Source organism: Pempheris klunzingeri, chromosome 17 (genome assembly GCF_042242105.1).
Source record: "Pempheris klunzingeri isolate RE-2024b chromosome 17, fPemKlu1.hap1, whole genome shotgun sequence".
NCBI lineage: Eukaryota > Metazoa > Chordata > Actinopteri > Acropomatiformes > Pempheridae > Pempheris > Pempheris klunzingeri.
In genome coordinates, this window is record NC_092028.1 from 7,648,493 (window position 1) to 7,665,397 (window position 16,905).

The 16,905-nt window shown below is 39.5% G+C and overlaps 1 protein-coding gene across 1 annotated transcript in view; it reads left to right on the forward strand.

Annotated features, from left to right (window-relative positions):
* Positions 1 to 15,951, forward strand: part of LOC139217194 (carbonic anhydrase-related protein 10-like) — a 76,708-nt gene extending 60,757 nt beyond the window's left edge. Inside the window, exons 4-9 of the mRNA XM_070848503.1 lie at positions 3,265 to 3,450; positions 6,756 to 6,851; positions 7,193 to 7,265; positions 9,248 to 9,402; positions 11,646 to 11,820; positions 15,867 to 15,951. Of these exons, the coding sequence (XP_070704604.1) occupies positions 3,265 to 3,450; positions 6,756 to 6,851; positions 7,193 to 7,265; positions 9,248 to 9,402; positions 11,646 to 11,820; positions 15,867 to 15,889 (708 nt within the window). The 3' untranslated portion in view covers positions 15,890 to 15,951. The remainder of the gene's footprint in view (positions 1 to 3,264; positions 3,451 to 6,755; positions 6,852 to 7,192; positions 7,266 to 9,247; positions 9,403 to 11,645; positions 11,821 to 15,866) is intronic.
* The last annotated feature ends 954 nt before the right edge of the window (positions 15,952 to 16,905 follow it).

Sequence of the window (16,905 nt, forward strand, 5' to 3'; positions counted from 1 at the left end):
AATACTATAGAATTATTCATATGTTGTCCTGATTTTCAGGTTCTAGACATTTTTAGGGCTTTTTGCTCCCATTTGAGCCTAATGCAAAGACCCCTCATATAAACATATGTGTTCTCACACGAGACACACCAATAAATGGTAAATGCTCTGTAGTTGTAGAGCTCCTTTCTAGTCATTTCGACCACTCAAAGTGCTTCTACATCACATCATCATTCACCCATTCACACCCCATTCATTCAGGAGGAATCTAAGATGGAGGAGACTATTAATAGAGATTTAGCATGAGGAGAGTGTGCTCCTTCCACCACTTTTCTTGTGCTTATATTTTTCTTTCAGAGACAAAACACAAGTGGTTCAGTGCCTATCGTTCAGGCGAGTCTCATACAGGTAGACAGAGGAAACACATGTATTATTTGGGTGATAAGATTTTGACTTGGTGCTCATCGGCCACAATGATAATCTCAATTTTTTCAATCTTGCCTGTAGAGGGATGCTTATGCGCCCACGGCATTTTGCTCTCAAGTACTATCCTTTCATTCAATAAAGACTTTTACTGAAACAAACTCTGAACAAGCTAACAGCTTTTGAAAGTGGATGGTGACACACAGCTTATAAGCAACAATACCCTCTTCCATCTCAGACTCTCTTTTTCTTCAAAGGTTTGCAGCTTGCTATTGGTCGATGAAGCAAATTTGCAGATCCAAATGATCCAAATTTTGGGCTCAGAAAATTGCATGGATATGCTTCAACCCTGTAAGCAAAGCAACTAATCCTGGCAATTCCACAGGAGAGAATTTATTGTGCTGCAAAAGTTTGCAGTTCTAGATGCTGGTGTAAAAAGGCCCTAATCTGAATAAATGTGGACTTAATTAACAGTATACAACTGAAACCAGCTGAATAATTTTTAAGATATATTAAAACGTAGTCTCAAATATTTGGTTTCCCATAGCAGTAGCAGTAAATTAGACTTATTTAAGCAGGTCTCAGATGAACAACCTCCATTATAGCTCCCAACAGTGTAACATCACTTCTCATTAACAGGTGACATTCATCAGGTTGAACCATAAAATGTTAAAAAAGTTTGTGAAGTTTCTGAATGGAAAGTACGAGTCTCATGTAACAAGGTGTGAAAGTTGAGTGTGTTGTTGTTGAGTGATAATAAGTGAAAATTGGTCAGTCATTTTTAGATTCTAAATCCTTTTAAAATAATGTTGTGCTTTAAGGATTATGCTGTGAATAGATTCCAGGCTGGTGAGTAATGCTTTAATTTCATACTACCCCAGTGGTGGCATGCCACAATTAAACTGAGCCTGAGTGTTTTCTCCTCATTTATTATGTACAAACAGCAGTAATGAATATGTGAATGCAGCACATGTCATATAATATGTATGATGAATATGGTTGCCATGCTGATAAAGAACATTAAGGGTTCATGTGTTGCCAGGGGCGTTGTGAGGTCTTGAAAACATACAGCAACAGGAAAAGCTCTTTTAATCCACACAAACAATCATTTGTCGTACGTTTTAAATATAGAGGAATTTGTCAGCTGCTTCATGTGTTGTCAGCCCATTAAATGGCCATAATCAGTTTTCATTGGGAGCATGTATATGATTTAGTATGGCCCTACTCTGCATTCTAATTGGCTCAGGAGACCATTATCATCTATTGGTGAGGTTGAACGACCTATATATAGGTGGTAACGCCTAGTGTTGGTGTGATAGCCTGCATAGCCTTCTACTGCTTCCTGTCTAATTCTCAGTAGATTGTAGAGGAATTTGGTGCATAATTATAATATGTAATAATAATAATAATGATAATATATATATATATATGTATATATAATAATCTATTTCTACCAAACAACAGATAGTACATCACTTAATGTTAAGAAGTGTCTTATTAACTGAGGTGAAACAGGTTAAACAGCTAAACTTCTAAGATAGAGACATTTCAGGTGACACAGGAAACTGCTGTACTAAGTGGGAGCGACATTAATAGTTTTCAACGAATATTTTTGTCATAGTTTTTGTTGAAGAAATGACCATTGAGAGGATTTATAGCAAGAGGTGGTTAGAATATTTCATCCGGCTCACAACAAACTAAACTGCAACACTATGTATTACAGTGCTTTGAGTTGTCGAGAAGACGAGAAGGGTTCTATATAAGTACATTTACCATTTATCTTTAAGCATGTGTAATGGCAAAAACTGTTTGATGAGTTCGTGTTTTCAACATTCTTACACTGAACGATACAAATGTCCAGAGGAAAGTTGAAGAAACTTGTCCATCAAGCAAAAGCACTTGAGAAGTGTCTGAGTAATAAGTCTTTGAGGCTCCAGCCTTTTGTGATACTCTCTGTTACCTACTACACCTTAGATGACTATAACTGACTATAAATGACTTCTCCAAGTGTCTTGATTCCCTGTAGCTTCACACTGAGATTTTGAATACATGAATACACTGCCTCTTGCTCCGGTTGACTTTATATAACTTAGCATAACATAACATCAATATCCAGAGTGAACAAGTGAAGCAGAACTGTCCCCTTGTTCTATAATTAGGCAGTCAGACAGTCAGTTCACTAAAACATCCATAAAATATATTTTAAAGAAGAGATTGCAGCAGCCCCTGTCACACATCACAGCACAACCTACTTTTTCTCGTCTGCATTTTGTCAGAAGACAAAAGTCCTTTAGGTGGGCCATGGTGCTGCTAGGGCTGGAGGCAATGGGATTGCCCATGCTAAAAATAAAAAAGGAGCTCATTACAGCCCTTTGGGTAAATGTGTCATGTAGCATATGTTACACTTCAAAATGACAACAGCTACACCCACATGTTAATAAAAGGCTTGTTGCAGTCTATCTGAAGTGCTGTTGATTTGAAGGGAAACCTTCTTATCTCAAGTCATGAAAAGTAGTTAATCCATTTTTTTTGTATTTTCAGAGCATGGTTGCTACACTCTGGTGTTCCACAGCAGCAATACAGGATTTTTTCTCTCTAAAAACACTTTAAAATGATTATAATTATTATAATAATCTGTGCGACCATATTCAGGCATTAGCATTAAAAAAATGGCATTAGCATAAATGAAATTCATTCTGTATTCTGTTTGCCTGCACAGGTGATTAGCATGGAGGTTTATGACAATCTCCATTTCTCATCAAAATGTACCTGATACTGGATCTAAGACCGATGTCTTATGTTGCAGTGATATTAGAGTGGCAGTGAATGAGTAGCCATCTATTCCTGTCTGTTTCTCTGTAGATGGGAGGCACCATGTACAACACGGGGAAGCACGTGTCCTTGCGGCCAGACAAAGCCCACTTGGTGAACATCTCAGGTGGGCCGCTGGGTTACAGCTATCGGCTGGAGGAGGTCCGCCTCCATTTTGGGAGCGAGGACTCCCAGGGTTCAGAGCACCTCCTCAACGGGCAGGGCTTTCCCGGGGAGGTAAGAGACAATCTAGGACACACACACACACACACACACACACACACACACACACACACACACACACACACACACACACACATCTATATAGGCAGCAGAGCAGTGAATACTAACAGGCTGATAAGATCATTCAAGACATTGACAAGCTTATTATGATTAATGATGATCTCAGATAAACACACACGTGCAAACACATAAAACAGAAGGCTGTACACATAACACCCACACAGACTGAATTAGTCATCTCTTATTAAAAAGGGAAACTATTATGTGAGCAATCTTGATCTCAAAGCTTATCTCAAAGCTTGTTATCAGCCTCAGAGTGTTTTCTTGTCTTTGTGGAGTTTAGGGCTGTGTGGAGACACCCTGAGTTCTTCTGTCTTTAACGAGTTAATGATGAAAATGCTGCGTTTCTTTTGAAAATCCTCTGTGTCCAAAGAGACACACAGAGATGTTAAAAGGAAAAAAAAGGACATTTTTAAAATACTTCTGCCTCTTTGTTTGTTGGGTAGGGTTTCTACATCTGTCAGATATGTTCTGGCTGAAGAAGTAATCTCATTGGTTGAGTCAAAAAAAAATTTCAGCTGAAGAACTGCAGAATTAGGAATGAAGCAAGGGTAATGAAGTCCGTTAACAGAATGTAAAGACTCTTTGACATTTCCCCACAAACCTGACTCGACAGGCATAAATACATTTTCCAAAAAGACAGACCTGATCTGATGGAATTAGGCTGAAAGATGATTAGATGCAATCCAAAATGCAGTCGACTCTAACAGGCCCCAATAGAAAGAGAACAGCAACGTCATAAACAATTATCAAGTGGCTGTGCTGAAGAGAGTATTAACATAATAATGATGTCCACGGAACTAATAAAGAGTCATACAAACTAATTCCAAAAACATTTTGCTTTTTGATTTTGATTTAAAGACTTATTTACAGAAATAGTTGAAAGTCTTATTTTTCCCCTCCCGAACCAACAAAACTGCCAACTTCTATGGCCAACTTAGTAATACATACTGTAGAAAAAGGACCATTTTCTCAAAAATGTATAATCAGTAATCAAATTCCAAAACAAGTCAATTTAACACTAGAATGGCCACCGCGATTTGGAGCATTTTCAATAACTTTCTTGAATAAAAACACGCAATGCTACATGCTAATATGCAATGCTAATGCTAATACCAGACTTTTTTTTAACCTATTTTGGCCACAGGCGGTCATAATGGCCATACAGAATTTCCCACAGTTCTATTGTTATTGCTCTGTTATATCATTTTGGTTGCTCAGCAGCTATCATTGTCTCTGTCTGCTATTTGAAATGACTAATTTCACCAGAGACATCATCCAGATATCCATTTTCGGCCAGTGCAGGTGAACTCTGTGGCCCTGTGCTCTGCTATGTTGACCTGTGCTGTGCTGTGCTGTGCTGTGCTGTTCTGTTCTGTACTGCTCTAAGCTCTAAGCTGTGCAGCATACTCTAAGATGGAGGCAGTGCCAGGTCTGGAGGAGATGCAAGCTGAACAAAACACATTACACCTGCTGCAAATGCTGCAGACCTGTGGGTGGATATTGCATGAAGAGACCACTTACCTAAAGGAAATGTGTTAGAGACGTCTTTATGATTTTAATGTAATCCATTCAAATATATTTAACTACATATATATCTAACCTACAGAATACAGTGAATATATGCCAAGGTTTGCTAATGGAATGCACATTGGCAAATACGTAATTAAACTTTAAAAAAATTGATTATGGTGTACATTCATTAATCTCTTTGAGGTATTATCAGAGATTATAATTCATTCAAATGTTCAAAATGACCACTTACGGCAGTTCTAGTCATTATGGAAGTAGTAGAATAAATGGCATGCTGTAAATATTTTACATAGGTACTGATTTACTAACTACTTGGATGCATTCATATGCACTCTGTATTGATAAACATTGAAGATTCTTGGCGAGTAAATCAAGATCCCACTTGACTTCATTATGATTTGGACTCAAATCTCCGGCCAGGTCTCAGCTCCTTAGACCCTAGTAGACCCATGAGAAGACTGTTCGCTCCACGGTGGAGAAGTAATGCAGGCATTTACTGGACTTTAGAGGTGAGGGAGGAGTGAGCCTGAAGGTGAAACTCTTATAGTTGATCCACGTTCCAATCATCATTACCTATGGTCAAGAGCTTTGCGTAGAGATCAGAAGAGTAAAATCATAGATACAGGTGATTGAAAGAGTGGTTTTCTTTGCAGTGTGGATGGGCTCATCATTAGAGATTAGAGGGTGAGGAGCTCAAAAGACTGGAAAGCCCTCAAAGTGGAACCTGTTTAGGTGGTTCTGGCATCAGATATGAATCCCTCCTGGAAGCCTACCTTTTAAGTTTTTCCAGGCACATCCAGCTGCGAGGAAACCTCAGGGTAGACCTAGATCATGCCGGAAAGATCAAATATCCAATACGGCATGGGAAGGTCTTAGGTTGTTTGAAATATGTCTATATTTTATATTTGTCTATATGTCTAGATTTGATGAAAAATCACAGAATGTTTTGAAAACTAGCTTTACATGGAGGGTCAGTTGGTAACTTTATCATTAAAAAGTATGCACCAGTACTAAACTGCATAGAAAGATGTTATGTAATCTATACTTCAGTCTTAAGGCCTGGTCACACCAGCATGGATTCAGCTGCTAGTGGAATCACTTGAGAAGTTTAGTTCTACTTGACCTGACAATGTGCACCGTTGACCAATAGTAACCCGTCTTGCTCTGACCTTTAAGGGGCCATAGTGCCCAAAAAGAAGATATTGTGCAGGAGTACATGCTACAAAAGTGTTTTCGTTATTTCTGTCCTGTTAGTGACTGAGCTAACAAGCTTGCTAGCAAACTAATGAGGTTGGACAGCTTTTTTCCATCTTCAATAAATCGTTATTGAAAGAAATGATATAATCATGAGAACAAAGTGCTGGGGGGAATACACAGAACAGCACAGACAAAACAGAAAGAAGCTTGAGGAGCTATTGTAACTAAATGTAGTGCTAGCCTGGCTGGCTACAGTTGCTCACCATTTTGAGCTGTCACATCGCCAAGCTTTGAAAACCACATATTCTATGAAGATGCACAAAATCTGTTAATGTGATTCTTTCTGATGTAACTGGACATTTATGCTGAAACAAATCAACCAACAAGTCAATTGATTCGACTGATTGAGTGATGAATGAACAATGTTTTCAACCAATCAGAACCGCAAAATCAAACTCAACCCAAAATTCCTCCATTAGTTCTAACTTGAAATGCTCTGTGTCTTTCAGGTCCAGCTGATCCATTATAACCAGGATCTGTATGCCAACTATACTGAGGCAGCTAAGAGCCCTCATGGCATTGCTGTGGTCTCCATCTTCATAAAGGTCAGTGTGTCCTTCTGGGAGTACAGTGAAACACAATGACGGACACAAATGCGTCTGTAAAAGAGCTTATAGGGTGATTTAACTCACTCGTAACATATGGTCGATTAGAACATAACCTTTCATTGTGGATTATGGATTGTCATTATACTAATGCAAGGATTGCAGTACAGAAAAAAAGTTCACTGTTTTAGTCCTTAGGCAACATGTGTTTCACTGTATTGGGTGTGTGTGTGTGTGTGTGTGTGTGTGTGTGTGTGTGTGTGCGTGTGCGTGAGTGAGTGTGTTGTACTGTGTTTTGTGATGAATATTTGATCCCCCTTTCTCTCTTTGTCATCTCTCAGCTCTCTGAAAACTCCAACACCTTTCTCAACCGTATGCTCAATAGAGACACCATCACCAGAATCAACTACAGACGTAAGACACACTCTCTCTTTCTCTCTCTCACACACACACACACACACACACACACACACACACACACACACACACACACACAGGGCTGTATCTTGTTTTTGGAGTCTGCTGTAAATTTGCCACGTTATATGAGATGACACTCTTGGTGTCAAATAGGCTCCTCATTGACTGTCATGCCTCTCCACATAAAGTGATAAAATCTAAATTTCTGTTACTTTGCAGGTTTAGATACAGGAATTTCCAAAGTAATTTCTTTCAGCACACAGCATTCTTGAACATTTTTGTTGAATACTATAACCCAAAAGGACACACAGGGCCTTATTCTAACTGTGCAAGGAAAATGGTAGGGTGCACAGACTGTGTGGGTGTCTCCACCTGCTATTTTGGTTCATGTGGATGCAGCAACACAATGTGCAAAAAGGGCTGGATGAAGTGGAATATAAATCGGACGGTGATTAATAAACATAAAGTATCATCACTGCACATCGCTTTGAAGCAGCTGGGCCAATCAGAAGAGAGTATGAGGACAATGTCTCAACAAGTAGAGAAACTTCTGCAAGAAATCATGTTATTGTCTGGATGGTGCAGAGCAGCACAACATGAACACACAATATCACGAACCTGCAGATGGTCACATCTGCAGACCGAAGTAAATAATGTAGATTTGAAGAAATGAACTATCTAGGAAGTGTGAAAGTTTTAATCTTCACTTACATAAATATCTGTTAAGTTACTATCTATTACCACTATTAACATAATGGTGATTGGCCCTATGGCCCATTGATGAAAGTCCAGGCATTTGCAATATTATCTGTATTACAAACTGGGTGTTGTCTGCAATGACAAACAGTGTCAGTGACTGTCACCCAGCAGTGGTTGGTCCGCGGACGCAGCATACTGTTTTCTCCAGTGAAACTGAGATGTGGTTCTCTGTGCAACATCTATATCATATTGTCTGCCAAAATGTTGAGCTGAACAGGCCACTAGATGAAAAGTCAGAGGATCACTGAAGTTATTACAATTCATCATGAATGTCTGACCCAGATTTCATGGCAATCCAGTAGCTGTCAAAACTACAAACGTCATCCTCATGTTGCCACTAGAGAAAAGTCAGAGGGTTACCTAAGTCAGTAAGAGTCATCTACCGAGGATCATGAATGTCTGTATGAATTTTATGTTAATCCATCCAAAATATTTGTTGTGATATGTCAATGTGGCCCAAAGTGGACACACTGGCACTGCCATCCCTAGAGCCATGCTGCTGGAATTGCTAAAAGCTTTTGACATCTAAAACCTACCACACTGTTCTGTTCTTTCTCTTGTTAGTTCGTTCCCAAAAATAAGGAGATGTAGTCTACACTCTGCTCTACATACAGTAACACAACAACATTGATGCACAAACACATGCATGTGTGTTTTGAGGTGTTTTCCCTCTGCAAGAATGCATCCTTAATTTCATACAAATCAGTGCTACATTGCCAATTTCTGTTTTCCAACCTCCACAGTGAAGATGCACAGCCCTCTGGAGAATTCCTTCCTGTTAATGGGGCTAAACATAGCAGAGCTACCAAACCACACACACAACCAAACATGTTACTTATATTAATTCTCTGAAGACATGCACTAACCTAAACCAAGAAGTAAGTCTTAACCTTATAGTTAAAAAATTTGGCACGTAGGAAACAACAGCTTGTCCATAAATGGGTAGTCATAATATGATTGTGGGAGCAGATATTTTCCCCTAATTAATACAACAACACACTCTCTCTACTCCAACATATTTATGTTTTTTTGCAGGCAACTCATTCCTTTTTAATTGGCTTGGACATTATAGATTAATACCCTGATGCCGTGTCCTACATAAACCACATGCACACACACAGTATTCATCTCTTCCATTCCTGTTAATGGTTCTGAACATAACACACTGCATCAACTTAGCACTTTCTCTGAGTGGCTGTTTCTTCTCTCTCTCTCTGTAGATGATGCTTTCTTATTGATGGGCCTGAACATAGCTGACCTTTACCCTGACACCACACGTTACATCACCTACGAGGGCTCCATCACCACCCCTCCCTGCTACGAGACATCAACGTGGATACTCATCAACAAGCCTGTCTACGTGACACAGATGCAGGTACAGGAGTGCAGGATACGTGAATGTGACCTGGGAAAAATAAACAAAACACAAAATGTATTCTGTTGAGTGGGACAGAAATGTAATTTCCAATATCCTTGCCGGCGAAGGGCGCAAACAGCTTTGAATTGCAAATTACGACTTCATAACCTGTAAGTGAAAGAATCTACTTTTTTTTTTTTTTTGTGATTTAGATAAAAGAGGCTGTGTTGTTACAGTAATGCAATGAAATGCATTGCACATACACAGAGCAGACAAAACCATCCAAATGTTAAATTGCACCCACCTTAGCCTTTCAGTAGTCTCAAGGTATAAAAAGAAAATCTTTCTTTCCTCTTCTGTTGCCTATGTTTTTAAAACAGGATGAATGAAGCAGATTTAGTAGCTGAAGTAAAACATGTCATCATCTGCATGCAGTTACAGTGACAGAGCTGTAAATCTATACATCATGTGAACGAGCAGCTAGATAGATCTGATCCAAACCCCAGCTCTTCAGATCAGGAAGCTCGATGCCAAAGAGCAACACATTACAATCCAGCACTGCACTCACCTGTATGCATCAATGTAATCAACTCCCACACACCATCTGCCATTTACTCTCACTTTATTTACTCCCACTCTCTCACTCAGCCATCCTTTGCTCTCACTTGTCTGTCAACCCTCTCTGATCTCTTTCTCTCTCTCTCTCTTTGTTCCTTGTTTCCTTTTCTTGTTATTGCTCTTTCATCCCTTGAACTTTTTTGGCCTTTTATCCTTCCTCCTTTTCCCTGTCCATCTCTTTATCACTCTCCTCTTCCTCCTCCTACACTAAGTTTAGTGATGTACATATAAATGTATAAAAGTTAAAGTGGACATTTAATTTGGGGAGTTGGGGAGTACTATTACATATGTTTTACAGTAGTTAGTGTCTCCACAGACAACTGTGTGAAGTCTAATAAACGTCCTCAAGTGATGTCACTTGAGTCAGGAGCCAGAGACGGTCAGAGTTGAAGATTACATGTTTGTAAATGAAAAAAATCTTTTGCTGCAATATGATAATTATGTACATGGTACCTTTCTTTTCTTCAAACAACAAAATCAGTATACGTTCCTAAGTAACTAGAGAAACGACTCTTTGCTTTACTTTCTTTTCCACCCTTAAACAGTGGTCACAGTTGATTAATATCGTAGTCCTAAACCCACTTTATCAATAGGAGAATGTAACAGACATCAAGTCTCTTTTTAAAGACTTGATAAAAATGGTGTACAGCATTAACAGCATTAAATTCACATTTTGATTCATAATAAATTCATTGTCATCTCATTAATAAAGGCTCCACTCCTGTTTCTAATATTTCTAATGTGACAATGAAGGCAAAATAACAAAGGGGACTATTTCTGTAGAAATATTACTGATAAAGGTACAATAACTGTAGTAACTAATGGTTAATTAACACATTATTTTCTAATACTACTTTAAATACGTGATGCTTTACGTGTCTTTTTATGTTCATGGCAACAAAATGACACACGTTATGCAACAGGAAATGAACTGAAATAAACTTGAATGTATTTTATCAGTCGGTGTTGGCCGCACTGCCATTTGTTTTGTTTACTGCCTACAGTAGTAATCGAGCACGCAGGACACAGCTACTTCTGAGGCCAAGCAGCATGTCATTATATTACCACATTTTATTGTGTTAAAGGCTTCATTAAAAAACACCAATTTACAACAGCCACTGTGCAGCATTTCTTCACTCTGTGCCACGCAGGCTTTAATCAGACTTTAGGCTAGTTAGAAGCTCGGTACTGCTCTATATTGGATTTGGGGACTCCAGGAACCCCCTGCCAAAAGCATCGCTTAGTCTTTTCTCTTATAATGTTCAAAGTGGAACATACTATTTGAAAATCAGCATAAATAAAACCTCTGTGTTGCTCGAGCAGGGTTGTGTTTTGTCCTTATCATTCTGATAATAGGAAGACCAACTAGCTCACTGCAATACAAGAACAATACTTTTCTTTCTTTATTCAGTGTCTTCTACATGGCTCATCAGCTTGTAGAGACTATTTATCTCAGATGTGCAGTTTTAGCAGTCAGTCAAGTTATAGCCATCAAGTGCTAATTTACCCTTTTCTGGGGTTCTCATTTTAAAACAAGCATGCTGGGAAAGTTGCAAATATGACGAGTGAGTCGAACCGAGTTGTAACTGTACCAATCTGAGCCTCCACCCATTCTCCTGTACCACCCCACTTCTCCTCCACAGATGCATTCCCTGCGCCTCCTCAGCCAGAACGAGCCCTACAAGATATTCCTGAGTATGAGTGACAACACCCGGCCCACCCAGCCTCTGCTGCAGCGTTGCATCCGAACCAATATCAACTTCAGCAAGCAGGGCCGTGACTGCCCCAACAACCGCGCCCTTCGCCCACAGTACAGAGGTAATGTGGAGGAGGCGGGGGGGAGAGAGTTGTGGCATTGTTTCTGCATGAATTAAACAAATATATCATAAAATATTCTATTCTTCTAGAAATGAATGCCAAGTATGATTTGTTTTTACACTTTCCATCCCTTTAAAGTTAATTAGAGCAGTTTTTACATACTTGTGCCAAGACTGGAGATATTTTTGAATCAGTTTTTCCAAACCTCTAAGGCTCATGGACCCCATTCACTCCCTTATAAACAACCAGGAAAACTTTCATTAAACCCAGTGGAGATGATAAATCACTGTTAACTGTCAATGCCAAGCATGTTTTGCACAGATCTCATTTACATTTTGAAAGAAGTTTCACTGAAAAAACACCATGAGAGTGAAGCTAGGACAGGAGAGAGTGTAGTGCTGGGTCTTCAGACTTAAGAAGTAAAGTTTATGCTGTTGCATCAGATAATTGATCTCGCTCTCTTTGATTTAACGTCCAAAAACTACATTTCAAAGTAAATCAATGTAAAAATAACTAGTATCTCCTGATGTGTTAAAAGCGTAAAAACAGTGTCTGCAGTGATGTAAAGCAGGAAATAAGTAGAACTTGCTTTTCACTGGCATTCAAAGTCATTAAAAATGTAAATGTTAAGAATAATTGACAAGATAAAGTAACATAATGATAAATGTATATCTGTCTGCTGTACAGTAGACAGCAAAGTGTTTCTGCATTTTGCAGTAAATCCACACTTTCCCTGAGCTTAAAGCACACAGCAGTGGCTTCTATCTATGTAAAATATAGTTGTGTGTCCAGATTCTCAGCAGGAGCAGGGTGACGTCCACCTGAAATAGGTTTAGGTTAGTTGTGAGCGACTGCGAGAAGTCAGCGGAAGGTCCTCATAAGTTTAGAGACACAGCTCATCATTAAATCTGCCAGAGCAGGAAAGGAAGGTTGACTGAGCATGGCTCCATGTCAGCAGTATCTTGACAATCTGAAAATAGAGAATGAAACACAAATGGAGGTCTCCTGTGAGCAAAAGATGAGTGAGACACATGAGAACAAGAAGAAAAAAAAAAACATGTGGGTGTGTATTGTCTGTTTGTGCAGACTTAAAACTGGGAGTGCGTAGGTGAGGTGGGCGGCGTTAAAGAGAAAGCTGGTACATCTCACACACACATATGCACGCACGCACACCCACACACACACACACAGACACACACAGGAAGAGTGTGGGAGTTCTCATATCGTCTCAGTGCTCCATGCTCTCCAAATATCTTTGCTATCGATCCAGTCGGGCCCGACGTGCTCTCTGTAACATCAAATGGGAACCACGGCCTCTCTCCCTTTGATAATGGCTTGTTACAATACAACAACGGGGGTTTCTGGAGTCACGGTCACAACACGGTAGCGTGAGGTTGTCTGAAACCACTCCGAGCCAACAGATGGAGAGTTTATGAAAAAATGACAAAGAGCAGAGGAAGCAGAGAATGTAGGCAGACAGGCGGAGAGTGAACACACCCTGCACAGTCCTAAAGGACGGTTGCTGTTATAACACATGGACCTAATTAAAGGTGAGATGAACAACTTTGATGTAGAAAAATTTGGTTTTATTACAGGCTCTTACTGACTCATTCTAAAAAGAATGTTCAATTCAATGTAGGATTTCTTGCAGCCTAGCCCAGTAGCTTCCAACTCTTCCTCCACGCACATTTAATCCCTCTTGGACTGTTTCATGTGTGATGTGACAGTAATGAGTTGTGTGAATGAATGTTGTCTACTTGTGTTTCTTGTGTGCTTTAAAATGTAATTCTCTGTTCAGCTAACAGATCTGCTTGTCAATGGCACAGTTTTATAAGAGAGGGAGTCACTACTTCTGCTGATTTGGATCCTCTTTTTTTAAACTGTCCGTCGGGAGGATGATAGGAGTGCAGTGCCAAATCTCTGGAGTCCTCTTTCAAGCTCATTCTTGACGCTGGAAACAGTTCTGTAGTCCGACAGTAAGACTGATGTGGGAGACATGATTCAAAGCTCAGTAGAGATTTATTAAAACTGTTTTATTAAACTCCAAACTGCAGCTTTACTTTAATGAAAGTGCATAAATATTGTTCAAATTCCACTTAAACCATCAAAAGTGAAAGCACACAGGGTCAGTCTTTAAAGTGTTACGTATTATATTATTAGTGTACTATATTACTGATATCTTAACATTTAAAGGTCCTGAATACAGATTTTCTCAAGTCACGTTTTTTTTACAATTTGAAACTCTCTGTGCTCCTCTGACGCAGTAACAATGCTTTACAGGGAATCCCAGCTACAGTACATACATTTAAATTAAAAAAATGAGACAAATAGTCAGCTGATCACAGAGTCACGCTTCTCTGGGCACTAATCTGATCAAACTATCACACATTGGATGAGGGTTTGACTGTTAACTGTCAGTAAATAAGAACTAAATGATTTCAGATAACAGACAAAACATTCTATATCTAGGATATGCATAGCTTGGGTAATCCCACCTGGCAGTTTGCTCATAACGGTGCCTGGAGTTGCACATTTAGTCTTGGACGCAATGGTACAATTGCACATTACAAAAGATTGTGTAGCACTTACACATTTTATCTAAGGTTAATTGAGGCTGTTAATTGAGCACTGCAAACACTGAAATCATACTGCCCTGAGCTGAATTTGTAGTTGCTAACCAGAGCAGTATCTAAGCCTCCATTTCTCCAAGGAAGTGATGATGGTAATTGATCAACCAGCAGGCCACAGAGCTGAGATAAGATTGGAGTAAAATGATGACTGATGTACAGGCAATGCTTGGAAGCACCCAAGTAGAGAGGACTGAAGTGTCTCGCGTACTCTGGCTGGTCGGGCTCCTGCAGTGGAGGGGAGAGGGAGAGAAGGTGCAGGGAGACAGGAGGCAGAGAGCACTTGCTGGCCACGAGAGGATCCCTGGTGGGAAATTAATGAATGGATTTCTCTTTTGGCTAGAGTTATTCTCAATATGTCTCTCTCCTTCACAGGCTTATTCACTTTGAATTTCTCCTCTGATCTCTTTCAGTTTGTTCTTCTCTTACTTATCCATTGATTTCCATTCTATACTTCCAGTCCCTCTGGTTGTGTCTTGTTTTCCCCAATTGTTTCATTGTTAGCAGCAGGGTGTCACTGCAAATACTATCTGATCATCTCAATAACAGTATGTGCCTGTGCCTGTGCCTGTGTGAAACAAAGCACCTGCTCAAAAGTCTTTATTTATCCCCCCAAAGCCATTGTAAAATGAGAAAATAACCAGTCTACCATGTCCACACTACTAATATGCATTTTAATAATCATATCCTAGTAACATTTCCCATGTAGCCACAGCCTGCTGATATATCTCATTCCTTTGTGCCATAGAACTCTATTGTTCTGAAACTATTAAAACCCATTGAAAACCTCTATGCAGTTGTAGCTCAGCTGATAATGATCAGACAAAGTAAAGGCTGAACCTCACTGAATGTCTGAATATTGAACTCTTAACTATCCACGCCTTTGTATTTGCGACCTCATATTACTCCTGTTTATATCTATTCATATCTAGAGGGTAAATTTCTATTTGCTCACATCACTAATTATACTAACCTCCTCAGTAGGTAGTTAGTATGCGTGGTTGTAATTTCACAACTATCTATTGCATGTCTGTTTGTCCTCTCTCTGAGGTTTCTTCCACTCCCTCTGGAGAAAGCAAAATGTTTTTCAGTGCATTGCATAAAGGGAATATACAGTAGTTGTCCATCAACAACCCACTGAAATGTTAAAATTTGTGTACTGACTGGTTTGGTATATTGCATCTATAAATGGTATGGAATTGGGACACAATTTTAGTCCTTTTCTCTTTTATCTTTGTTTCTCATTATATCTCTCTCATATCCTCTGTTATGCACACATCATGTTTCTTGCTTTGTCTTTCTCTTCACAACTTGGGAAACCTGAGGCATTCCTTTGTTCTGTGTCATTGCATAGTTCTTATCCTTTCTGTACTAATTATCTCTCTCCTGTCTTCTCTCCTCTGCTCTTCTCTTCTTCAGTGAATCAGTGGCTCCTGAAGTAGAAGATAAGAAGATGTCAAGCTGCAGCGCCACGAGAGGAGAAACAGGATTCATTCAAGTCTATTTCACACTGCCAAACCAAGCTTAACTGAACAAACTAGAGACCAACTGAGCCTGCTGATCGACCTAAACTGAATGGACAGCTTAACTAAACTGGTCTCAGCTAAGCTCAACTGACAAACAATCCTCTGTGCTGACCCCCAACACATCTGCAATCTAAACACAATCATGTGGGCCAGCACAGTGAGGGTGCAGCCCAGACTTTTGAGTCCATAGTGCGAAATAGACTGTAGGGACTCTGATGTCTACTATGTACTGTGTTTTTCTTTGTTGTGTTAACTCTCAAATACGGGAGATGTAAAGAATCTCAATCGTTTTCTTTGGCTGATTTTCAGAGGGATGTTATTTAAAGACTGCAGTACATTTTGTTTGGCTGTGATCGTCACTCGTCTATATTCAAATCCTGAATACAGAAGGCGGTTATGAAAATGATCATCCCCTGACTGGAGGAATTATCATATTTCCATTGATGTCTGAACCCCTGGCAGCAAAGGAAGCTGTGGTTTTATGAGAGTTATAAAAGTCTGTGGTTCTGATATCAAATAGTAACTACAGAAGGTAATTTTTAAGGAAAATGTGAAATATCTGAATTTCAGGTTAGTGGGAGAGGGAGAGACTCAAACTTAGAGACCTGAACAGATGGAGTCACCGGAGATTGGAACGGGATAGGTCACTCATTTTGCATGATTTTATAATAGCTCACTTGTCTACAAAGAATTTCATTAAAAAGTGGAGACAGAATTCAGCTTGCATCAGGTCACTACTTCGCACAGCTACGTAAAGGACAGCCTCCCTCTCTGCAACTACAATAGCTAAAAGACTAATTGAAATGCTCAGTCTGAACCTAATTGTACAAGGCAAATCATTACTAAATTGAGCATTTGCTAAATCCCTCCTCTAAGCAGCAATTGTCCAATCATAGCTTAGCAGCCATAGCTAGACACAACAGGCTGCAGTT